The sequence below is a fragment of the Schistocerca serialis genome, chromosome 4 (assembly GCF_023864345.2).
Source record: "Schistocerca serialis cubense isolate TAMUIC-IGC-003099 chromosome 4, iqSchSeri2.2, whole genome shotgun sequence".
Taxonomy (NCBI): Eukaryota; Metazoa; Arthropoda; class Insecta; order Orthoptera; family Acrididae; genus Schistocerca; species Schistocerca serialis.
The window spans coordinates 307,062,621-307,088,495 of NC_064641.1; the positions used below are offsets into that span (position 1 = coordinate 307,062,621).

Consider the following 25,875-nt stretch of genomic DNA (forward strand, 5'->3'; position numbering starts at 1 on the left):
GAGATCAATACAGTGAGGGCATTTTTCTTACCTTTACCAGCTGTGATGGGACATATCCATGGTCTTCATAATCAAAACTTGCATAGCCTGATGATACAGATTTTAACTCATCATGAAAATCAACAATAATTTCATTTAATGGCAGAATAAACTGCATCATTACCCTGTTATTGTCAATATTTGTGGCCGTCTTTTGTATGCCTCTTCTTTCCATGCAAAGAGAAATAATGCTGCCAATAAAAGTATCTGGAACAAAAATTTTGAAAAGATAAGTCATATTTTGTAAAAGACACACTAATAAGGTAAACACTAAAAACACTGGGTGATTATAATTAAAGTTAAACTTTCAAACCGCTGTAGAAATAACACCACTGGTCATAATGATGTCAAATTGCAACAGGTTATAATTGGAGAAGGGGATAAACGTATGGCAATAGCAACAAAATGTAGCAATAGATGGTGCTGTAAGTGTCATAATTTAATAGTGGTCGACTACAAATAACAAATGAATCATACAACATTGCCTAAGGTGTACATCTGATGTTAAACAAATTGTACTACTCAGTGTTTATGGGTGTACAGGTGTGATACTATTGGTTATGTAAGCCCATCCACCACAGCAATGTCGTATCACATGGGATGGGAAAAATCAGTTTTTAATTGTCCTGAGGCCAAGACTGCATAAAAAGCATCACTCACATCAGTTTTTAATTGTCCTGCGGCCAAATACCGCATAAAAAGCATCAATCACATCGATTTTCAATTGTCCTGAGGCCAAAAACCACGTAAAAAGAGCCAATCAAAATCATATCAGATTATTAATTTCCGTGTGACTTTCGCAAAACACGTTCAATATGCTGTCCCCCATTTTCTGGAACAAGTTGAAATTGAGAAACAGCATGTTCTACATCTTATCAAAGTATTTCCAGGGTCACATTCAGAATGTGTTGCACAATGTGTGCCTTCAATGCATCTAAGTTTGCAATCAGAAAGCACAACATCTGTTAGATAGCCCCACAGCCAGAAGTCACACAGATTAAGATCAGGTGATCGGGATGGCCAGACTGTAGGGAAATGGCGGCTGACAATTCTAGCATTTCCGAAATGGCACTTCAGCAGCTGCTTTACTGGATTTGCAATGTGCAGAGTTGGGCCATCTTGCATAAAAATGATCCCATCCACACATCCATGCTGCTGGAGAATTGGAATGACATGGTTGTGCAAAAAGACACTCATAGTGCTTATCAGTGACGGTACAGGTAACATGACCGGAAGCACCTGTCTCTTCGAAAAAATATGGCCATATGATAAACGATGCTGTAAACCCGCACCACTTTCCTTTTCAGGATGAAGTGGTACTGGTTGATTTGTGTGTGGATTTTTCATTGCCCATATTCAACAATTTTGAGTATTAACATATCCTGTCAGATGGAAGTCTGCTTTGTCTGTCCACAAAATCTTCCACGGCCAATCATTGCCCACTTCCCTGCAAGCAAGAAATTCTAAAGCAAGGGTCTCTCTTGCTGGCAGGTCAACGGGGAGTAACTCGTGCACGTTGGTAATTTTGAATGGATAGCAAAGAAGGATGTTTTGTAGCATTTTGTGCACTGTGCTCACAGGTATGTCCAATGTTCTGGCACTTCTCCATGCACTACACGTGTGCACACCACATCTCGTCTCCTCCTGCATTGCTGTGGCCACTGCTTCCACCAATGTTGAATCAATTCGTTTCCTCCCTCTACCAAGTTGTACACCAAAAGAACCTGTCTTTTAAAATTTCTGAATCATTTTCTCCAGACCCAAGGCAGTCATTGGACCAACATCTTTTTTCAAACTCTTCAGTGTCCGGAACTTCTACAGAGCGATGTGTGCACAGTCATCATTCTTGTAATACAGCTTTACAAGCAGAGCATGATCCTGCATTGAGACAGTCATGGCAAATGTCGCAGATGCAAAGGAGGAAAAGTTGTGTACCCAGTGTGTTTATACCAACTTCAATGGGTCGTATGCATGACAGGTGTTTTCATTTATGTATTCTGACACATACAGCACCATCTATTGATCAATTTTCACACTATTTTTTCCTTCTGCCATACGTTTTCCCCCATCTCCGATAATGTTCCATAGCAATTTGACGTCATTCTGACCAGTGGTGTTATTTCTACAGCATTTTGAAAGTTGCGGAAAGGGATCCATTTGAACTAAAACCATTTGTGCTCATATTATATGATAAAGGATGTCTCAAATGTTCACAACAAAATAAATATTAGCAGTCAAATTTATAATGGATGTAGTGTGACAATAAAATTTCATAAGAATTAATAATAAAAACTCTGCTGAAGATAAAGTTTCAAAAGACAAAATCAAAAAAATTAAACTAGATGCTGTGCTTGATTTCCTGTACAGCGGTGTCAACTCAGTAAAAAAACACAAATTAATGCATAGCACTGCACTATATGGGATGAACCAGAACTCGACTGACAAACTTTCAGAGGTTCTTTAGGGATACCTCCTCAGTATTTTCATATAAGGGGCTCGTGGCCTCTCGTGGCTCATTAGAGAGTAATAATGCGATTGTGATTTATTCGGTTTGTTGCCACAATCACCCTTGTTTCTGTGATAATACCTTCACAATAATGAAGCCTGTAATATGCATGTACAACAAACAAAACAGAGTAATGCAACAACCCTTAGATGTAACACTGTACTTTGATGCGCCTGCCATCACTGTGGGAACAGTTCAGCATAGCATGATTAGGCTGCTCTTCCATAAATTCTGTGAGTCCATACATAAGGTGCATATGGGCTAACTCTTCATCAGTAAACCTATCCATACAGCTGTGCATCACTGCTGATGTACAACTTAAACTGTCAGAAAAACAAACCTAAGACAGAACCAAGCAGTACTGAAGGCGAAGAGCAAAATGGGTATTACTTTTGTTAACAGCAAGTACTCTGACAAGGCACAAAGTGCATACCATTGACATTTGCACCGTTTTCAGTCCAATACAGATACAAGGCTGTCTGGGACAACACATAAAACAAAAACTCTTAACAAGCCACCAGAGACCATGGGTCACTTATACCAAAATACTCAGAAGGTATTCCTCAACAATTTCTGAAAGAAGTTTGTCGGTGGAGTTCTGTACTAAATAAAGTAGAGCTTGTGGATGCTGGTGGACGTATGGCATCAGGTGTATCAATTACTTATATTACTTATGTTGAGTTATACATTTCTTTTTTTCCTTGGTTCAATTCAGTACAATTTGATTAGTTAACTTTCCCGCCCTCTAATCTTCAGCATTCTTCTAAAGCTCCATACTTCAAATGCTTCTATTCTTTTCTTTTCTATACTCTTTATTGCATATATTTTACTTCTGAATGAGGCAACATTCCACACAAATACTTTCAGGAAAGATTTCTTAAGTCTCAGATGTAGTTCTTACTGCAGCAATGGAATATGTGATAAAATATACAATGTGACTTGCATTATGACACAGAAGTCACCTACAATGGTGGAGCATGTGGAAACATAAAACAATTTAACTTGTTCAATCTTGCATGACAGCGATAAAACATTGATATGATTTTCTGTTGTATCAACCAGTGCAACATGAAATGCTGATTGATTCACACAACTGTATCACACGATACAAGAGAAGGGAAATTTCATGTCATCTGATGTGTCTAAAAAAACTGTTTTATGTGGATGAAGCAATGCTGCATCTGTCTCCATTTACTTACTGGACAAAACAAAAATTTAAAAATCACTGATTTGGTATTCACTCATGTTCTCCGCTTCGCAATCTTTTTCATTCAATTTTGAGGAAACCATTTAATGAAAAATTGATTTTTTTGCATCTTATAGTCTAACATTACAACTTGATAATGAACTGGTTTACTTTCTATTATTGTCCATAGTTATTGTGATACTTCGAAATTAAGCAAACCACAGCACATATTTAGAAAAGTTTGCAATAAAAAATGTAGTTGCCAGCCACTTCACATATGATGCATTTTAGGTCATACAGTGTGGCTTACCAAATGTCACTAACAAATCGAAATTGTTTCTACCACTGAAAGGAGAGCTATACCTCTTTCCACTCACAAGTAAAAACACGACGTATTTGGAAGTCGTCCATGATGAGGATAGCACTGACGTGCCACATACAAGGCTATTGCCGCCTGTTGTGTCTTGTTATTTGTCATATTACTTCTGTGGGAACACAAATGTGCAGAATGAAGTTTTCACTCTGCAATGGAGTGTGTGCCGATATGAAACTTCTTGGTATATCAAAACTGTGTGCCTGACTGAGACTGAAACTCAGGACCTTTGCCTTTCACCGGGAAGTGCTCTACTGACTGAGCTACCCCAGCACAGCTCATGACCTGCCCTCACAGCTTTACTTTCACCACTACCTCATCTCCTACCTCCCAAACTTCACATAAGCTCTTCTGCAAAACTTGCGTGACTAGTACTCCAGGAAGAAGCGGAACTGTGGAGATGTGGATTAGCCACAGCCTGGAGGATGTTTCCAGAATGAACTTTTCACTCTGCAGCAGTGTGTGCAATGATATCAAACTTTCTGGAAGATTAAAACCGCGTGCTGGACTGAGACTTCAACTCGGGCTCTTTGCCTTTTGCAGGCAAGTTCTAACAATAATGTGGCATGGGTAACTGTTGCACATTATTGCACATATGACATTTACTGTAATGTGTCGTATGGCAAATTGTATTGCCTCAGTGACAACTGTGCCTTTAATTTATATTAGTCATTAATAAATTCCTCTTCTTCAGAAATGCTTTTTTTGCTATTGCCAATCTGTGTTTATATCCTCTGTTCTTCAGCCATAATTTGTTAGTAAAATTCATATAGCACTTTGTGTGCTTCATTTAATAATCTAATTCCATTTTATTATCCTTGTTTACTTTTGTTGATGTTCGTCTCACAGCCTCTTTTCCAAGATACCATCAATTCTATTTAACTTATATTCCAAGTCCTTTGCTCTCTTCAACAGAATTACAATGTGATCCACAAACTTTTAAAGCTTTTACTTCTTCTCCCCTAACTTTTATTGTATTTCCACATTTCTCCTCAGTTTTCTTTACTGCCTGCTCAGTGAACTGATTCAATAACCCCTGAGATAGGCAACAACACTGTCTCATCCATTTCTCAAATACCTCCCCCCTTACATTTCATTCAACTCCTTCCTATAGCTCCATCTGCTTTCTGCAAAAGTTGTAGATAACCTTTAACTCCCTGTATTTTATCCCTTCTACCTTCAGAATTTCGGAGTGTAGTCCAGTTACTATTGTCAAAGATTTCTATAGATCTATTAATCTTATCCTCCCCCCATGAACCATGGATCTTGCCGTTGGTGGGGAGGCTTGCATGCCTCAGCGATACAGATGGCCGTAACGTAGGTGCGACCACAACGGAGAGGTATCTGTTGAGAGGCCAGACAAACGTGTGGTTCCTGAAGAGGGGCAGCAGCCTTTTCAGTAGTTGCAGGGGCAACAGTCTGGATGATTGACTGATCTGGCCTTGTAACATTAACCAAAACGGCCTTCCTGTGCTGGTACTGCGAACGGCTGAAAGCAAGGGGAAACTACAGCCATAATTTTTCCCGAGCGCATGCAGCTTTACTGTATGGTTAAATGATGATGGCGTCCTCTTGGGTAAAATATTCCGGAGGTAAAATAGTCCCCCATTCGGATCTCTGGGCGGGGACTACTCAAGAGGACGTCATTATCAGGAGAAAGAAAACTGGCGTTCTACAGGTCGGAGCGTGGAATGTCAGATCCCTTAATCGGGCAGGTAGGTTAGAAAATTTAAAAAGGGAAATGGATGGGTTAAAGTTAGATATAGTGGGAATTAGTGAAGTTCGGTGGCAGGAGGAACAAGACTTTTGGTCAGGTGAATACAGGGTTATAAATACAAAATCAAATAGGGGTAATGCAGGAGTAGGTTTAATAATGAATAAAAAATAGGACTGCAGGTAAGCTACTACAAACAGCATAGTGAACGCATTATTGTAGCCAAGATAGACATGAAGCCCATGCCTACTACATTAGTACAAGTTTATATGCCAACTAGCTCTGCAGATGATGAAGAAATTGATGAAATGTATGATGAGATAAAAGAAATTATTGAGGTAGTGAAGGGAGTCATGGGTGACTGGAATTCGAGAGTAGGAAAAGGGAGAGAAGGAAACATAGTAGGTGAATATGGAATGGGGGTAAGAAATGAAAGAGGAAGCCGTCTGGTAGAATTTTGCAGAGCATAACTTAATCATAGCTAACACTTGGTTCAAGAATCATAAAAGAAGGTTGTATACATGGAAGAATCCTCGAGATACTGACAGCTATCAGATAGATTATATAATGGTAAGACAGAGATTTAGGAACCAGGTTTTAAATTGTAAGACCACAATCTATTGGTTATGACCTGAAGACTAAAACTGAAGAAACTGCAAAAAGGTGGGAATTTAAGGAGATGGGTCCTGGATAAACTGAAAGAACCAGAGGTTGTACAGAGTTTCAGGGAGAGCATAAGGGAACAATTGACAGGAATGGGGAAAAGAAATACAGTAGAAGAAGAATGGGTAGCTTTGAGGGATGAAATAGTGAAGGCAGCAGAGGATCAAGTAGGTAAAAAGATGAGGGATAGTAGAAATCCTTGGGTAACAGAAGAAATATTGAATTTAATTGATGAAAGGAGAAAATATAAAAATGCAGTAAATGAAGCAGGCAAAAAGGAATACAAACATCTCAAAAATGAGATTGACAGGAAGTGCAAAATGGCTAAGCAGGGATGGCTGGAGGACAGATGTAAGGATGTGGAGGCTTATCTCACTAGGCATAAGATAGATACTGCCTACAGGAAAATTGAAGAGACTTTTGGATAAAAGAGAGCCACTTGTATGAATATCAAGAGCTCAGATGGAAACCCAGTTCTAAGCAAAGAAGGGAAAGCAGAAAGGTGGAAGGAGTATATATAGGGTCTATACAAGGGCGATGTACTTGAGGACAATATTATGGAAATGGAAGAGGATGTAGATGAAGATGAAATGGGAGATATGATACTGCATGAAGAGTTTGACAGAGCACTGAAAGATTTGAGTTGAAACAAGGCCCCGGCAGTAGACAACATTCCATTAGAACTACTGACGGCCTTGGGAGAGCCAGTCCTGACAAAACTCTACCATCTGGTGAGCAAGATGTATGAGACAGGTGAAATACCTTCAGACTTCAAGAAGAATATAATAATTCCAATCCCAAAGAAATCAGGTGTTGACAGATGTGAAAATTACCGAACTATCAGTTTAATAAGTCACAACTGCAAAATACTAACACAAATTCTTTACAGACGAATGGAAAAACTGGTAGAAGCCGACCTTGGTGAAGATCAGTTTGAATTCCGTAGAAATGTTGGAACACGTGAGGCAATACTGACCTTACGACTTATCTTAGAAGAAAGATTAAGGAAAGACAAACCTACATTTCTAGCATTTGTAGACTTAGAGAAAGCTTTAGACAATGTTTACTGGAATACTCTCTTTCAAATTTTAAAGGTGGCAGGGGTAAAATAACAGGGAGCGAAAGGCTATTTACAATTTGTACAGAAACCAAATGGCAGTTATAAGAGACGAGGGGCATGAAAGGGAAGCAGTGGTTGGGAAGGGAGTGAGACAGGGTTGTAGCCTCTCCCCGATGTTATTCAATCTGTATATTGAGCAAGCAGTAAAGGAAACAAAAGAAAAATTCGGAGTAGGTATTAAAATCCATGGAGAAGAAATAAAAACTTTGAGGTTTGCCGATGACATTGTAATTCTGTCAGAGACAGCAAAGGACTTGGAAGAGCAGTTGAACGGAATGGACAGTGTCTTGAAAGGAGGGTATAAGATGAACATCAACAAAAGCAAAAGGGGCGACGATAATGGAATGTAGTCGAATTAAGTCAGGTGATGCTGAGGGAATTAGATTAGGAAATGAGACACTTAAAGTAGTAAAGGAGTTTTTCTATTTGGGGAGCAAAATACCTGATAATGGTCGAAGTAGAGAGGATATAAAATGTAGACTGGCAATGGCAAGGAAAGTGTTTCTGAAGAAGAGAAATTTGCTAACATCGAGTATAGATTTAAGAGTCAGGAAGTCATTTCTGAAAGTATTTGTATGGAGTGTAGCCATGTATGCAAATGAAACATGGACGATAAATAGTTTGGACAAGAAGAGAATAGAAGCTTTCAACATGTGGTGCTACAGAAGAATGCTGAAGATTAGATGGGTAGATCACATGACTAATGACGAGGTATTGAATAGAATTGGGGAGAAGAGGAGTTTGTGGCACAACTTGACTAGAAGAAGGGATCGGTTGGTAGGACATGTTCTGAGGCATCAAGGGATCACAAATTTAACATTGGAGGGCAGCGTGGACGGTAAAAATCGTAGAGGGGGACCAAGAGATGAATACACTAAGCAGATTCAGAAGGATGTAGGTTGCAGTAAGTACTGGGAGATGAAGAAGCTTGCACAGGATAGAGTAGCATGGAGAGCTGCATCAAACCAGTCTCAGGACTGAAGACCACAACAATAACATTAATCTTATAAATGTAGCTTCCCCTTTTTTTAATCTACCTTCTGAGATAAGTTGTAGGATCAGTGTGCAATGCCTCATGTGTTCTAGACTTCCCTTGAACCCAACAATTTTACATGATCTCTGCTTCCATTCTTCTGTAAATAATTTGTTTATTCTTCAACCATGCCTTATTACACTGATAGTTACGTCATATTCTTGTCTTCCTTCTTTTGAACTAGGATTATTACATTTTCCTTGAAGTCTTATTGTATTTCACATCTCATGTATCTAGAATAAAACGTGGAATAATTTTGTCATGATACGTTCCTCCAAACCTCAATAATATGGGGGCATGTCATCTACTGCAGGTGACAGATTTCAATTTAGTTTGTCCAGTTGGAAGGTGACAGGCCCTTCTGGCCCCTCCACTCTCATTGTAAAACCCATCAGTTTCTTTCCCTTTCGTTTTAGTAATTCAATATGCAAATAGAACATAACTTACATGTTGTCATTTTATATCTTTTATGGAGCACGAGGTACGAATTCCATGAATGAGGGGATTTTTCTTAATACTATGTTTCACCTTCATACACCGTGGTTGCATTCAGCCGAGGCAGGGTGGCTGGGGATTGTGTCAGTATGGCAAGTCAGTAACTTTCCCAGAAGGAAGTGAGGACAAAATGTAAAAGTGCTGAAGGGCCTCAAAGTCACAGTCCATCTTTTAAGTTGCCGTCAGGTTGCCCCTGCTCTGCATCAGCCAAATCGCTTTACTGCTTGCTCTCTTGTGTTGCTAGAAGCCTTGTTTTGTAGCCATGCAGCAGATGCTGGGCTATGGTGCCTGCACTGCTTCAGGTATTAGAATTTCCAGCAATTGCCAACTGGCTCTGTGGTACACCTGCTGGACAGGCACTGCACATACACCAACAAATTTACACATCTAGTCATTTCATCCCACGCTTGAATTGTCCCTACGTGGACTTGGTGGGGCCCTTGACTGGTCGGCGGACTGCAATGTATGTCCAAATTCAAAGTAGCCTTTCAGTCTTGGTGGGCGCCTTGAGATTGGTGCATGGTGTTTTTCTGTTGTTGTAGTGGAAGCAGAGAGCATCTGTCTTGGAGTCATGATTGGTGCTAGTTTCATTGCTATTCCAGGACTGTCAATTTTCGAGAGCAACGGGATACATATCTGTGTTGTGGTGAAATAGAGGTCAGGGCACTCGGTTCTGGGCAATTGGAGAGTAAAGTCGCTTATCTCTTCTGCATGGGGTGCTATCCAAAATTTTTGGGACTGGTGCTGCCATCTGTTGGAAAGCTTACCTTTGGACTAATGGTCATTATCACCTTCGAAGTAGTTCCCATCCGCACGTACCCACTGGTCCCAGTGTTTCTGCCACTGGTCAAACGTTTTCTGGAAGTCCTGTTCCTTGAGGGTGTTTATCACTGCCAGCGATGCCTCTTGAATCCTCTCTAGAGTGTCGAACCGATGACCTTTCAACTTGAGTTTCAGTTTTGGGAATAGTGCGAAGTCACAAGATGCCAAATCTGGCGAGTACGGTGGGTGGGGTACAACCGCCATGTTGTTTTTTGCCAAAAAGGTCCTGGTGAGCAAGGACGTGTGACAGGGTGCATTGTCGTGATGCAGCAGCCAGTTCCATTGATTCCAAAGTTTGCGCTGTTGTCGCTGCACGTTTTCACGGAGCTGTCGCAAAACATCAAAGTAATATGCAGAATTCACTGTTTGGTTGGGTGGGATGAATTCTTTGTGCACAATTCTCTTGGTATCAAAGAAAACGATGATCATGCTCTTCACTTTGCTCTTCACCTGTCTTGCTTTCTTAGGTCTTGGAGAGCCTGGGCTCTCCCACTCACAAACACACATGTACCGCTCATGCTCTGTCCCCCAAACATTTATTGAATCATTGAAAGGGTCTCCGTAGCACTTTACCTGAGATTTGCACAGAATTTGATACACATGTGCTATTCTGTTCACAGATCCATCGTAAAATCACCACACACCAAACACAGAGTATTACGGAAATCACTATGGACACGCAACATGTCCTCCCAGCTGAATGCCACTCCGTACACTGAGTCATCATATATGCAGCTTTCGCTGTCCCGAAAATTTTGGATTCCACCTCGTATCCATGGAGAAATTCATGCAGAGTTGAGCTAGTTTGGACTTCTGGTCAAAAATTAACTTTTCAAGTGGCCTTGATTTAATTGTGGTCCACTCCTGAGTATGGCAGACGGGACACTGGGCAGGTGACAACTCTTGCAGCTTCGACATCATCACCATACACCTGTCAGTTCACGTCATACGTCTGCGGTTTTTGCTATAACTTCAATTTGAACAAATATATTTCAAGGAAGACGCAATACATGAAAGTCACAGATCAAGTAAACAGAGTAAGACGTGTGTACACTTTAACAGTCAAATCATAACTGAGTCCAAGTCTAGCGGCTTCTGGCTGGCTGGCCGCTTACGTGGCGCTATTGCTGCATGGCTGTCAGACAGCGCCGCATGTAGAGGACGTGCGTAACTGCGTGTGGCACTTTGAAAGATCGGTGAGTCACAAAACTTTTCCCCCCTTTGAATTTTCAGCACAGGTCTTGATGGAGGTGGCCTGTAGATTGCTAATGTCCATAGGTGTTGTTCGACTGGCCGTAAAGTCTCGAGGAGGAGGCTTCCCATATGGACGGAAGTGTCCCCGATAATAACAGGTCGAGAAGACAGGAGACGTGAGGGTCAAATCTGCTGGGCCCAGTGCACCAATTTGCCCGTTGTGACAAGTCCGGTTTTTATAACAGGAGACATGGGCGATGTGTCCGCGTCCGTAGGAGAAAGAGGCGAGTAGAGTTGCTCCGACAGATGATGGTCGTCTGGTTCCTGCATGGGCATGTCTCCTGGTGGCGTCAGTTCTTGTGCTGGCACTGATAGGATGGTGAGAGGACTGTGTTGTGAGTAATGAGAGATTCCAGTATCCCGAGCAGATTCCAGTATCCCGAGCATCAGGTAGAGCCGAAGGTGGTGTAGCAGCATCCGGAACAGGCGTTGCCGGCACACGAGGCTGAAGCTGGTCCGAATGACGCACTGCAACACCCGTGTCCATCTGGATTTCATACAGGCATTGGCCACGGTGTCGTAATATGTGGCCAGGACTCCATTTTGGCCACCTGCCATACCCCGTACCCATACAAGGTCGTCGGCGGTGAACCAGCCAAGCGAAGGCACCCGTGGCCATGAGGGGGAAGGCCGCAGAAGATGAAGTAGCGTGCGGGGCTGTCGGCCATGTAAGAACTCAGCCGTGCTGTGGTCGCCCATGGGGGTGAAATGTTAAGAAGCCAGAAATTGGAGAAGTGCATCATCAGCAGAAGTCTGGAGTTTCTTCATCTGAGCCTTAAATGTGCGGACCAGTTGTTCAGCCTCACCGTTTGACTGTGGATGGAACGGAGGAGCCATGACATGCATTACGCCGTGACGGGCACAAAAATCCCCGCAAAATCGGAAGAGGCAAACTGCAGACCATTATCAGTAAGAAGAGTAGAGGGAAGGCCTTCCAAAGAGAAAATGCGAGCTAGAGCATTGGTGGTTGCCGCGGTGGTAGGCGACGTGCAACCGACAATGAAAGGAGGGTTAGAGTAGGCGTCAATAACGAGAAGCCAATAAGTACCTAAAAAAGGTCCCGCGAAGTCAGCATGAATACACTCCCAGGGCTTCTCAGGAGAAGGCCATGGTGATAAAGATGACTTCGGGGCGGCGGCCTGTGATGCACAAAGGCTGCAGGCAGCGACCATGTGTGCGATTTCAGAGTCGATGCGAGGCCAGTACACATGACAGTGCGCCAGAGATTTTGTGCGAGAGACACCCCAGTGCCCATGGTGAAGGAGGCGCAAGAACCGAAGCGTGCAAAGACGCAGGTACCACAACACGCGGTGAAGCATTGTCGGTGGAAAGGAGGATAACACCATCCCTAGCCATGAGGCGGTAACGCAAAGTGTAGTTGTTCCGCAACAGATCAGAAGTCTTAGCGGACGGATGATTTGGCCAACCCTTCTGAATACAGCGTAAAACCCGGGAGAGGGTAGGGTCAGAACCCGTAGCAGCCGCCAGCCAGTCCCCGGTGATGGGGAACCCGTCCACAACCCGCTGCTCGACAACATCCAGGTGGAAGCACAAAAGTTCGTCCCTATCGAATGCCAGATCAGGATCCATGGGAAGGTGAGACAGTGCATCAGTATTTGCATGTTGAGCCGTCAGCCGGAAATGAATCTCATAATTGAAACGAGACAAGTAAAGAGCCCAACGCTGGAGGCGATGTGCCGCCTTGTCGGGAAGTGACGTTGATGGATGAAACAAGGAAACGAGTGGTTTGTGATCCGTAACAAGATGAAATTTGGATCCATAGAGAAAAACACCAAACTTATGAAGAGCATATATAATGGCCAAAGCTTCTTTTTCAATTTGAGAATACTTTTTTTGGGCATCCGTGAGCGTTTTGGAGGCATAAGCAATGGGTTGTTCAGAACCGTCAGAAAAATGGTACACGAGGACTGCACCGACACCGTATTGAGAGGTGTCCGTGGCAAGAACAAGATGTTGGCCAGGTCGATAAGTAGCCAGGCACAGGGCCTGTTTCAGCATAGTCTTCAATTTCTGGAAAGCCGCATCGCATGACGCCGACTGGTGAAAAGGCACGTTTTTATGCAACGGCTGAGCCACCGAAGCAGCAGACGATAAAAACTTTTGATAGTATGCTATTTTCCCCAAGAAGGCCTGCAGTTCCTTAACAAATGTAGAGTGAGGAAGGGCATCGATCGCAGTGACAGTTTGCTGAAGCGGACGAATACCATCCTGAGAGAGTTGAAACCCCAAGTACGTGATAGATGCCTGAAAAAATTTTGATTTCTGAAAATTACACTTAAGACCAGCAGTCTGAAAGACATGAAAAAGTGTGTGGAGATTTTGAAGATGTTCGTCAGTGGTGGAGCCAGTGACAACAATGTCGTCCTGGTAATTTATACACCCAGGGACAGTGAGCAATAATTGTTCCAAGAATCACTGAAAGCGAGCAGGGGTGCTGGCAACCCCGAATGGCAATCGTTGGTATTGATGGAGGCCGAAAGGCATGTTAAGGACCAGAAACTGCCAGGAAGCAGCATCGAGAGGAAGTTGATGATAAGCTTCTGACAGATCAAGTTTAGAAAAATACTGGCCTCCAGCAAGTTTAGTGAACAATTCTTCAGGTTGAGGCATAGGGTAAGTGTTGATAAGGCATTGAGCATTTAAAGTGGCTTTGAAATCGCCACAGAGACGAATATCACCATTGGGCTTAGCAACAACAATGACAGGAGAGGACCACTCACTGGAAGTGACAGGAAGCAAGATCCGTGGAGCAGTGAGTCGATTCAGCTCCCATTTGACCTGATCACGAAGAGCCACAGGAATGGGCCAAGCCGGAAAAAACTTAGGCCAAGCAGTGGGTTTGAGTGTGATATGAACTTCAAAGTCGTTTGCATGGCCTAACCCAGGAGAAAAAAGGGACGAAAATGTCGTCGACAAGGAATCCAATTGAGCATAAGGAATAGCATCAGAGACGATATTGACAGAGTCATCTATGGAGAATCCAAAAACACGAAAGGCATCGAAACAAAAAAGATTCTCCGCGTTACTATGGTTGACGACAAGTATGGGAACAGTGCGAATGACAGATTTGTAAGATACCTCAGCATCAAATTGTCCCAAGAGAGAAAGCTTCTGTTTATTGTAAGTCCGTAATTACCTAGTGACAGGTGACAGGATTGGAGAACCCAACTGAAGATACGTCTCAGAAGTGATGATAGTGGCAGCAGAACCAGAATCCACCTGCATGCGAACATCTCGCCCAAGTATTTGGACCGTGAGGAATAACTTCCCTGAAAGGGAAGAAGTACAATTGACCCACAACACAGAATCTGAATCAGCGTCATGTTCATGAACATCATGTATGCGGTCGGATTTGCAAATGGATGACACATGACCCTTTTTTTTGCATTTGTGACACACGGCCCAACGTTGTGGACAATCTTCTCATGAATTTTTCGTAAAACACCGTGGACATGAAGGAAGTTGCCATGGGTTTTGCTGCAGTTTCTTAGAGGTTTGTTTACGGTTAGGCCGAGGCTGCGCTTGGGAGCGTACTGTAGCCACGTCGGCTGGCGGGGACACGCCACACGCTTCGTCAACATGCACAGAGGTTGTATTTCCCCGACGTCGCACCATGCCTCTATTCGCGCTCCAGCGGCGCGAGAAATTTCAAAAGACTAAGCGATGTATAGGACATCATGTAGAGTCGGATTTGCCAACTGAGGGGCAAACATCCTATTTCTTTTGTGCTCAAAATCTCGATGAGTCACTGCACAGTGAAAACAATAAAAATAAAGTAATGAAGTCAGTTTTGTATATGATAGCACAACCTCGATACCAACAAGATATTAAATCCTTAACTACCTTTCTTCTTCCTGCTAAAATAGAAAAATCAAAACTGAAACATCTTAGGGATGGAGATGAAATGTAGTTATTTACAACTTGTGTTGCTATGCTTCCACAGAAACCCAAAAGTGAAAATTTCAGAATGGAACTTCAGCACCTTAGTCAACTTACACATAGAAACATTCGTAACTATCATTCTATTTTTTTGGCCTCTGCTGTTTTACTTCTCCAACGAGGAAGCAATTAAGTAGAATTTCGCAAGATTTTAATATAGTCCATTTACTACTTCTGAATATGAAATGTACATTCTACTAACTGTAGGATGTTGGCAACAAACAATTGCTCGCCAATTATAATGTCAGTTGTGGCCTGCCATAGCCAGTGTAATCGATCATTATCGAGGGAAAAACAAGTATTTATTTGGAGTTTTCTGGACACGGATCATTAAAATAGCACGAGAGACCGATAATAGGCCTGCACTGACCACCAGTAGTTCATTTTTTCTTCCTTGCAGTGTTTGACACAAGCGAACTACAGACGAAATCCATAGGCTCGCAATCACAGCACTGATTCCACTCCATAATTCACATTTACTTTTGAATGGAGACAGATATCAGCAACACTACTACTTCAAAAACTGTTTTGTAGCTTTAGCTATATTTCACTCATACCATATGATCTAAAACATCTCTAACACTAAGCTACTTGCTAATCAAACTTTTCACAAAAAGATTTGTAAATCATGTGCATGTATTTGACAAATAGTGTCATTTTACAACTGTTACGAATTATGAAAAGGTAAATAGTTTATTTATTAAGAAGCTAAAATGCTACACCACCACACATATAAAACTCAGACTATTTTAACTGCATACTTTCTTCAAGATTGATTGATAAACGTTACAGAACTAAAAAATCGCACAAAATGAAAATTAGGGGTTTTCTTTTCTCACAAAGGAAAGTAAAGCTTTTAAGGAAAAAGTAAGTTCATCAAACTATGTGGCACAGTCTTAGATACCATCAAGAGTTTTTACAATGTGAAAATCAGAAAAGTGGATTTTTGCCCTTTCTGCCATCCCAGCCTGGCGTGCAGTCACTATGATTACATCATGCAAAATGTCTTCTGAAAGACAAAAACCGAAATTTGGAAACTGTTTTTCACTGTCGTGTTTACATTTTAAGGTCTGAAGTGCATTTGGTAGCCCAGTTAAATATGACGTCTGGAGAACAACTGTTCCAGTTTGTGATTTAGTCAACATAATTGCTATTTCTCTTCTCTTCATTTAAGTGTTAGAGGTAGACAGCTTCACATTCAGTGTAATAGTTCTGATTTTCCTTCACTGCACAATAAGTCACTCCTATATATTAGCCGAATATTTTGAAAACAAGATGTAACCTGACAACCTAAGCATGTTTAAAAAAAGAGTTGTGCGTTTACATGAGAGCAAAAATTCATACAGCTAGAAATGTATTTCCAGAATTGATTTTAGGGGGGATTTACATGATCAACCAGAAACAGTATTGTGAAATCAGTTCACGAAATCTGGTTTTGGGGGACTCACATAAAGACTATGAGTGTGAACACTCAAGATGGTGGCTTGGGTCACCTAGGCACAGGCCAAACTAGGACATCCCCTTCCCACATGCAGTGCGAGTGCAGCCCAATGCCGCTTTGAAACTCTCAAAAAATCCTAGTTATTCAATTTATCCTTGATTTGCTACCTTTCAATGATTTATTTAGTTTTAATCTGCAAGCCAGCCGGTGCGACCGAGCAGTTCTAGGCGCTTCAGTATGGAACCGCGCGACCACTACGATCGCAGGTTCGAATCCTGCCTCGGGCATGGATGTGTGTGATGTCCTTAGGTTAGTTAGGTTTAAGTAGTTCTAAGTTCTAGGGGACTAATGACCTCAGATGTTAAGTCCCATAGTGCTCAGAACCATTTGACCATTTTTTAATCTGCAGTTCATGGCCATTAAATTATGGTCGGAGTCCACACCTGCTTCTGGAAAGGTTTTGCATTTATTTTTGCTGTAGTCTGACTAATCAAATTTACAAACATTTTTTGATATAAAGTACGTAAAGGTCTGCTGTCGACAGTTGTGGTGTTTTCTTACAAGGGAACCTCCCCATCGTACCCTCCTCAGACTTAGTTATAAGTTGGCATAGTGGATAGGCCTTGAAAAACTGAACACAGATCAATCGAGAAAACAGGAACTATGAAAAAAATAAGCAAAATATACAAACTGGGTAGTCCATGCGCAAGATATGCAATACCAAAGATAATGTGAGCTCAGGGGTGCCGTGGTCCCGTGGTTAGCATGAGCAGCTGCGGACCCAGAGGTCCCTGGTTCAAGTCTTCCCTCGAGTGAGAAGTTTATTTTCTTTATTTTCACAAAATTATGATCTGTCCGTTCGTTCATTGATGTCTCTGTTCACTGTATTAAGTTTAGTGTCTGTGTTTTGCGACCGCACCGCAAAACCGTGCAATTAGCAGACGAAAGGACGTGCCTCTCCAATGGGAACCGAAAACATTTGATCGCAAGGTCATAGGTCAACTGATTCCTCCACAGGAAAACACGTCTGATATATTCTATACGACACTGGTGATGGCATGTGCGTCACATGACAGGCATATGTTGTCGACCCACCTAACTTGCACACTCGGAGAATGGGTAAAAAGATTCTTCTACCTTGCCCGATTTAGGTTTTCTTGTGGATGTGATAATCACTCCCAAAAAAGTGATGAAAACATAAGAGTTTGTCACATAAACTGCAACAAATGAATACAACAGTTTCACAGTTGCACTGTTTTCCCTGTGCTCTGTCAAAACATATGTTTTTAACGTTTTCAAATTTTTCCGTGTGTAGACCGTCAAATCCTGCATATGTCCAAGCAAACCTGAACATGTCGTGTAATTTTGGAGAGCGAAGTTGATTATGTGTGAGTGCCTGAACTTCGATAATTGTCTGAAAATAAAAAATTAAAATTTTCACTTGAGGGGAGACTTGAACCAAGGACCTCTCATTCCGCAGCTACTCATGCTAACCACGGGACCACGGCACTCCTGAACTCACGTCATCCTTGATATTACCTATCCTGTGCATAGATTACTCAGTTTGTATATTTTGCTTATTTTTTTCATAGTTCCACACAACTTCTTCCTGTATTCTCGATTAATCTGTGTTCAGTTTTTCAAGGTGTATCCACTGTGCCAACTTATAACTAAATCTGAGGAGGGTGCAATGGGGAAGTTCCCTTGTTAGATATATTTTATGACAATTAGTTTTTCGTCAAACACCCCGCAAAGTCACTGAGCTATTATTGTTCTGCATCATAATGTGGGCTCGATTCTCTTCATCAGCATCACCCACTCACTCTTACTTGCATTGAATTCCACAATCTTACTTGCATTGAATTCCACAAAGCATACAGTTGGAACATTCCTCTTTATCTCCAGTGCCTTTGTTGGATAATTTCACGAGTAATTGGGAAATCTAAATTGGATTTCTCTTACATGTGCTGAACAATCTGCTTCTCCAATTCATGGGACATTTCCTGATTTGGTCTCATGAATATTTGGTGTGTGAACTGGCGATGTAATTTATTCTTCGCATGACATCTCCTATGAACATTTGCTTCCCTGCCATCAAATTTTCTTTCAGGTACAAACTGGGTTGTGGCTCTGCTTCAGGAAGAATGATTAGCTTAAAATTAGTGTCGTATTGTCTGCATGAAACAGACTGCAGACTCATAGATCCATGTTTCTCAACAGTCATGGCTACGATCTGCATCCATTATTGATTTCAATAATTTACTGCCCTTACAGCATCATGCAAACTAAATGACAGCAATATGTTATCCTCTCAGCCCCCAGTGCTGGATCAGCAGAAATTGGACCACTTCAGGCTAACAGTGTGCATCATCATTTGTTGCCACCCTTGAAAATCAACAGTGCTGTTGAACTTCGTGTTTCATTTATTGTACCGTATTTTGCATGCTCTGTGCAAACATATTCATGTTACAATTACTTTCTCTCCTGTAGAAATGCATATTATTGCAGAGTATTTGTCCATATAGTCAGTTCAGTTCCCACTGCACTTAGATTCAGGCAAATGGCAGTTTAAATGTGGTACATGTTCACAGAAAACGAGGTATGGGAGATGCATTCCAATGGCTGGCAGAATGGTGAAATTTGCTGCCAATACACCCCAGCCCACACTTCTGAAACTGTCAAATTAAAGCTGCGCATGGCCTAAACTATCAAAGCTTCATCTGTAAACATAAGTTGACCCTTCATTGACCTCAGCAAACAAAGCATTATCTGCAAATGTAAGACAACTCTGTATTTTTAGAATGATGAATTTGGGAAAAAGCATTGTCTTATAGTTGGGAAAATACAGTACATTGAACTGAAGAGAGAAGCACAAGACAGGGATATTTGCTCAAGTACCTGGCACAAAACAGAACAACTATGGATGATCATATCTGCGTTGACAATAGATGCACTGAAACATGGGACTGGCACTATACAGTCACATAAAAATCTGAATAGGTCAAATTCAACAATACCACAAGCATCTCAAAACCTAGTGCCAGCTTACATTAGCTATTTTCGGATAGAGTAAGAGGAAATGGTGGTAATTTAGGGTGTTTAGGGTGTTCAGAAGTTCCTTATGTTTCCTCCTCTTTCAGAGTACCAAAGTTCATGTTTTATAAACTGTTACTTGTATATTTTCACTTACTAACCTATCTTCTTGAGAAAACTGCAAAACAGCTACATCAATGGGTCATCTATCTTAATAATTTTTACTACTTTATTTAGAATGAGCCTTGCTGATGCGTTATCACATTTCCCAATGTGCCTTGATGCCTTTGACTGATATGAAACTTTGGCATCCCTTCAGTGCTCTTCACTCTCTTTTCTCTGCATCACAATTCACTACACTGCACAATGTCATCCTGCAGCCAACAGTTATCTCATATTGTAGGGTAATTCTCAAAGTACTCCACCCACATGAGAACTGCCTCCACCACAAATAATGCTAGGACATAATGTAGATGAAAAATCTCACTCAGCATCATTCATACTGTGCATCGACACCAACAGAGCAGGCAGTTCATGTGCATTTCCCCTTTGTGCATAATCCATTCATGAATCTACAACATGGGCTTTACTTCAACATTCACGAGAATTGGTCTGTATCAAATACGTAGTATATGCATGTGACTATTGGGGATATATGTGATTTCCAATTTTCTATACATTGCCTGCATAACACCTATCACAGCAAGAGTCACTTTCATGAATTTTGACAAAATTCTCCACTGTCAGTACCCCATGCATCTGGTTCAAAAGAGGCAGTTGAATGAGATAGCATTCTCAGAGGGAGTGCTGATCATTCTTTCGGCCACATACTACGTCACTTTTCTCCCTGGCTGAAGTACAGCAGAACATGTCACAGTTCTGTTCTACTGTGCAGGCTCCAAGACACATACACAGATAGATTGTGGCATCATTATGGGGCAGTGAGAGCAGCACATGGTTCCTGTCACGGCAAAGAGTGAGCAGTTTACTTAACACCGCAATCACCTATAGCAATTAGAAGACAATTCCGCCAACTGCCTGACCATTGCACAGCACCTACAGATGACACACATGACACCCATTACAGCTGAAACCTATGCAGCTACACTAGTATGAACTGCACCCACCCTTCAACAATTTGCTGCTTCTGCTTCTGTTTCTGTCACAGCCAACACAAACCAACACAACTAGAGCAATCATGGAGTGGTGGTTGGGTATGAATGAAGATGAATGAGTCATTGTCACCAAGCCAGCCTGTCACACCACCTCTGGCACCACTGGCTGTAGAACTTACACCCTAACATGTGTTTCGTGCTACCCACAACTTTGCTTAAACTAGTCAGCACCAAGTTACGTTCATCAGCTCACATCCTGAACAAATCTGTTATGGGGATATCAATCAAAATATTGTCCAGCAGAATTTCAACCCAATGGTCCTGTGATGGGATGAGGGATTTCATATTACTATATTATAAAGTGCCAGCATAAAACTCAAACCTCCAGTGCTGTGTTTAAGACTATATCCCCAAAAATGCCTCTGCACATGCAGCTACAACTACACTTCACTAGCTTTCATCTTACACCCGGAAATGCTTTCTACAGAAGTATATACTGAGGTGAGACAAAAATCATGTACACAATGTATAAAAGGGCAGTGCATTGGTGGAGCTGTCATTTGTATTCCGGTGATTAATGTGAAAAGATTTCTGATGTGATTATAGCTGCATGACAGAAAGTAACAGACTTTGAAGGCAGAACAGTAGCTGGAACATGGAACATTCCATTTTGGTAATCATTAGGGAATTCAATATTCTGAGATCCAAAGTGTCAAAAGTGTGCCAAGAATACCAAATTTCAGACATTACTCTTGCAATGGCCAACTCGATGGCCAACGGCCTTCATTTAATGATGGAGAGCATCGGTGTTTGTGTAGAGTTGTGTGTGCTAATAGACAAGCAACATTGCATGAAATAACCAAAGAAATCCATGTGGGACATACAATGAACACATCAATTAGGACAATGCAGCAAAATTTGGAGCTAATGGGCTATGGCAGCACACAACCGATGTGAGTATCTTTGCTAACAGTACAACATTGGCTGCAGTGCCTCTCATGGGCTTATGACCCATGTCTTTTGGACCCTAGATGACTGGAAAACTGTAGCCTAGTCGGATTAGTCATGATTTCAGTTGGTAACAGCTGACAGCAGGAGTCAAGTGAAAGACCCCATAAAGCCATGGACTCAAGTTTTCAACAAGGTGCCATGCAAGCTCTTCGTGATTCTATAATGATTGGACTCTGTTTACATGGAATGGACTGGGTCCTCTGATCCAGCAGAACCAATCATTGACTGGAAATGGTTACTTTTGGCTACTGGCAGATCATTTGCAGCCAAACAATGATAGATTTTTGTAGGTGACAAGGTGCCATGTCATTGGGGCACAATTGTTTGCGATTGGTTTGAAGAGCATTCTGTACAATTCGTCCAAATGATTTGGTCACCCAAATGGCATGGCATGAATCCCATCAAACACTTATTCCACATAATCAAGAGGTCAGTTTGTTCACAAAATCCTGCACAGCAACACTTTTGCAATTTTGGAGGGCTATTTGACAGCAAGGTTCAATACTTCTGCAGGGTCCTTTCAATGACTTGTTGAGACCATGTCACACTGAGTTGCTGTATTGTGCAAGGCAAAAGGAAGTCCATGTGTTAGGAGGTTTACCATGACTTTTGACACCTCAGTGTACTAAAGGCATTACCTCCACAATTTTTATTTTTCACTTTTGCCTTGTTACAATTTCTAGCTTCCACTGCTTTCCCCATTATGAGATTAATTAATACTGACTGGGGGGAGAAGGTAGGGGTACTTTGAATGCCACCATGACAACAGTTAGTAAGCCTTGTTGTTGTTGTTGTTGTTGTGGTCAACAGTCCTGAGAATGGTTTGATGCAGCTCTCCATGCTACTCTATCCTGTACAAGCTTCTTCATCTCCCAGTACTTACTGCAACCTACATCCTTCTGAATCTGCTTAGTGTATTCATCTCTTGGTCTCCCTCTATGATTTTTACCCTCCACGCTGCCCTCCAATGCTAAATTTGAGATCCCTTGATGCCTCAGAACATGCCCTACCAACTGGTCCCTTCTTCTTGTCAAGTTGTGCCACAAACTCCTCTTCTCCCCAATTATCCTTGTTATGTTTTCAAATTTCTTTGATTTTCATTTCAAGGTCATTTCAAGAGTAGTATTCAGGAGGAAGTGATATGTTGTCCAACTCTTTTTGACACATACACTCTCAGACTTTAACAGTAAACATCTCAGTGATGCACAATGACTGTCTTTTAGCATCTGCAGTGTAGTTTGATGATCATCTCCGTGACACTCAGGCATTTAGTAACCAAACGCTGGACAGCTACACTGGAGTTTTAGATCTCCATTAACCCTACCATATAGGAGTGCCAGAATGATTAGCATTCCTCTAGAATCAGTCGAACAAAGATTTTGTAAGTAACCTCATTCACTGGTGAACTACATTTCCTTAGGATTAACATTAATGGAAATTACTGGATGGAACAGTACTGAAAATAAGAGAAAGGCAACCGCTCACCTGTAGTTATCTGATGTGTGGGGCACACTGCACATAACAGGAAACAGTATGCACAGCAGCTTTCGAGCTCTTGATCTTTTTCTAATAAAGGTACACACATTCACATGAACAACTACAAAGGCACCCACAATCACTCTTGTGGCCATGGCGAGACTGATTATTGATTACTGAAAGCAGTTGCCTGCGTTGATGGAGGATGGGATGTGGTAGGGAAGGATGCCTGAGGCCAGGAGGGCATAGTGAGGTAGACCAAGTCAAGGCTTTTGACATTTGATTCTGTGGCAGCACAACAAGATGAAACAAGCTGAGAGGGTAGAACACATAAGAGATATAGAGAGAGGGTGAGGAGGGAGAAGGAGCGGGGCGGGAGAAATTAGGAAGGTGGAGATGATAGAGACATGGAGGGGAGAGAAAAAGGGAGAAGGTGGAAAGTGGGAAGGAATGGGAGGAGAGAGGGGGGAGGAAGAGTTGTGGGAGAAGGCAGTACAGGATATGCATGTGGAAAGAGTGGTAAAGGCAGAAGAGAGAAGGGCAAACATGAGGTGAGGTAGTGGGAAACAGGTTAGTGAAGTTTAGGACCCAATGGTGCGTGAGTGCAGAGACAATTCCCAATTTTGTAGTTCAGGGAAACTTGTGCCGGAGGGCAGTATCCAAATGGCCCATCTAGTGAAGTTATTCGACACATTTGTGTTGTGGTGTGCAGCATGTTTGACAACTGTATGGCCAAGTTGGTGGTTTGCCATTCATGTGAATAGACGGTTGATTACTTGTCATGCACACATAAAATGCTGTACAGTAATATACCTGGGCCAGCCACAAGGGAATGACCATGGGGTGCAGAATTGGGATAGGGAGGATGAAGATCATTATGCAGGTTGGGTGGGCAGTGGAAAACAACACTGGGTACTATGGGTATGATTTTGGGTGAGATATCCCTCATCCCAGGGCATGACAAGAGGCAGTCAAATCCCTGGTGAACAATTTGGTGAACTTTTCACAGCCAGGATGATGCTGGGTGATCACAGGAATGCTGGTTAGTGCCTAGTTTCCTGGTGTCAGAGGAGGAGATGGCACACGGGATTGTTTATGGGTGAGCACTTGATGTGAACAGACATATTTATGGAGCTATGTGAGAAGTGGAGATCAACGTCTAGGAAAATGGCTCATTGAGTTATAAAGGATCAGGTGAACTGGATATGGGAGTAGGTGCTGAGATAATAGAGAAAAGAGCAACGGTTCACACTACCATATGTCCAGATCATGAAAATGTCATTAGTGATTCTGAACCGGACAGGGGTTTTAGGTGTTGACTGTATAGGCCCATAAATAAGTTAGCATAGGATGGGGGGAGGAGGAGGAAGAGGAGATTAGTGTTTAACGTCCTGTTGACAACAAGTTCATTAGAGACAGAGCACAAGCTCGGATTAGGGAAGGCTGGGGAAGGAAACCAGCCATCCTGGCATTTGCCTGAAATGATTTAGGGAGATAACGGAAAACCTAAATCAGGATGGCCAAAGATAAGTTTGAAATGTCATCCTCCCAAACACGAGTTATAACGAGTCACTCTCCTCTAATGCCCCCCCCCCCCCCCCTTTCTTAAATATAGAGACAACTGATACCATGTATATGATCGATTCTTGTGCAGGTTAAAATTATTTCAGCTGTTTCATTAATAGAATTCATGTAATTTGGCATATGATGTATTGTATTTCAGGGTAAAATGTATAAAAAAGAAATTAATGTGTTACAATCGATATGTTAATAACAGTTAAAATTGCATTTCTTTTAAAAATATTTGGAATTATGAAATTTCTGGTATACTTAAAATTCATATTGTTAATTGTACAATCTAAATCTAATTATTAAATTTATTTCTGATTTATTTATAAAATGATCATATAATTTGGTGAAGATTCTTCTTTGGTAAAGAAAGTTTGTAAACTCTTTTGCTTTGTAAACTTTTTGAAATAATGGGAGTACCACAGAATGTAGGTTGTGGTGGGCATGCCTCAGATGGAAACGCATCTATTTTGCTAACTTTGTCTCTAATAATGTAATTTGTGATGTGACAAAAATGGAGATTGTGAAGTCAGTGTGGCATAGAAGAATGGGATAAAATAAAAAGATATTGATGGCAACAGACAAATTTTCATCAGTTATTTGGTGCAACAAGAACCCGCAATGCTAAATCGAAATTTTCAGCAGCAAGAATGTACTCCTAGACACAACACGACTTTGAGCCATCGACAACAACAATAACAACAACGAGATAATGAAGATAAGTAAAAAGTTCTTATTTTGTATATTGTACATCTCTCAAAGCTTTTGAAAATAGTGATGATATTCAAACAGTGAATTTAATAGTGATGTGTGGGAGGGTAAGATTACAAGTGGTGTTGTCAGCCTTGACTTGTTGTCTGATAACAAAGTTTCGTCTGTTGCAGAAGAAGAAAGGATACTTATACATCATTTATAGTTTTTATATACATACGGAAACTCCATTCACCTTAAGAAAGAAGACCAGAGAGCTGCCCAACAAAGTCGCATCAACAGTGACGAGAATTTCATATGATATCAACAATGACGGACCGGATGAATTTAAAGAAGACTTCACAACTACGATGA

The 25,875-nt window shown here is 41.6% G+C and overlaps 1 protein-coding gene across 4 annotated transcripts in view; it reads right to left on the bottom strand.

The window, feature by feature from the left end:
• Positions 1-25,875, bottom strand: part of LOC126473989 (translation factor GUF1 homolog, mitochondrial) — a 125,448-nt gene that overhangs the window by 16,183 nt on the left and 83,390 nt on the right. For all 4 annotated transcript variants that reach the window (XM_050101378.1, XM_050101376.1, XM_050101377.1 and 1 more), the window contains one exon: positions 32-246. In XM_050101378.1, the coding sequence (XP_049957335.1) occupies positions 32-246 (215 nt within the window). The remainder of the gene's footprint in view (positions 1-31; positions 247-25,875) is intronic.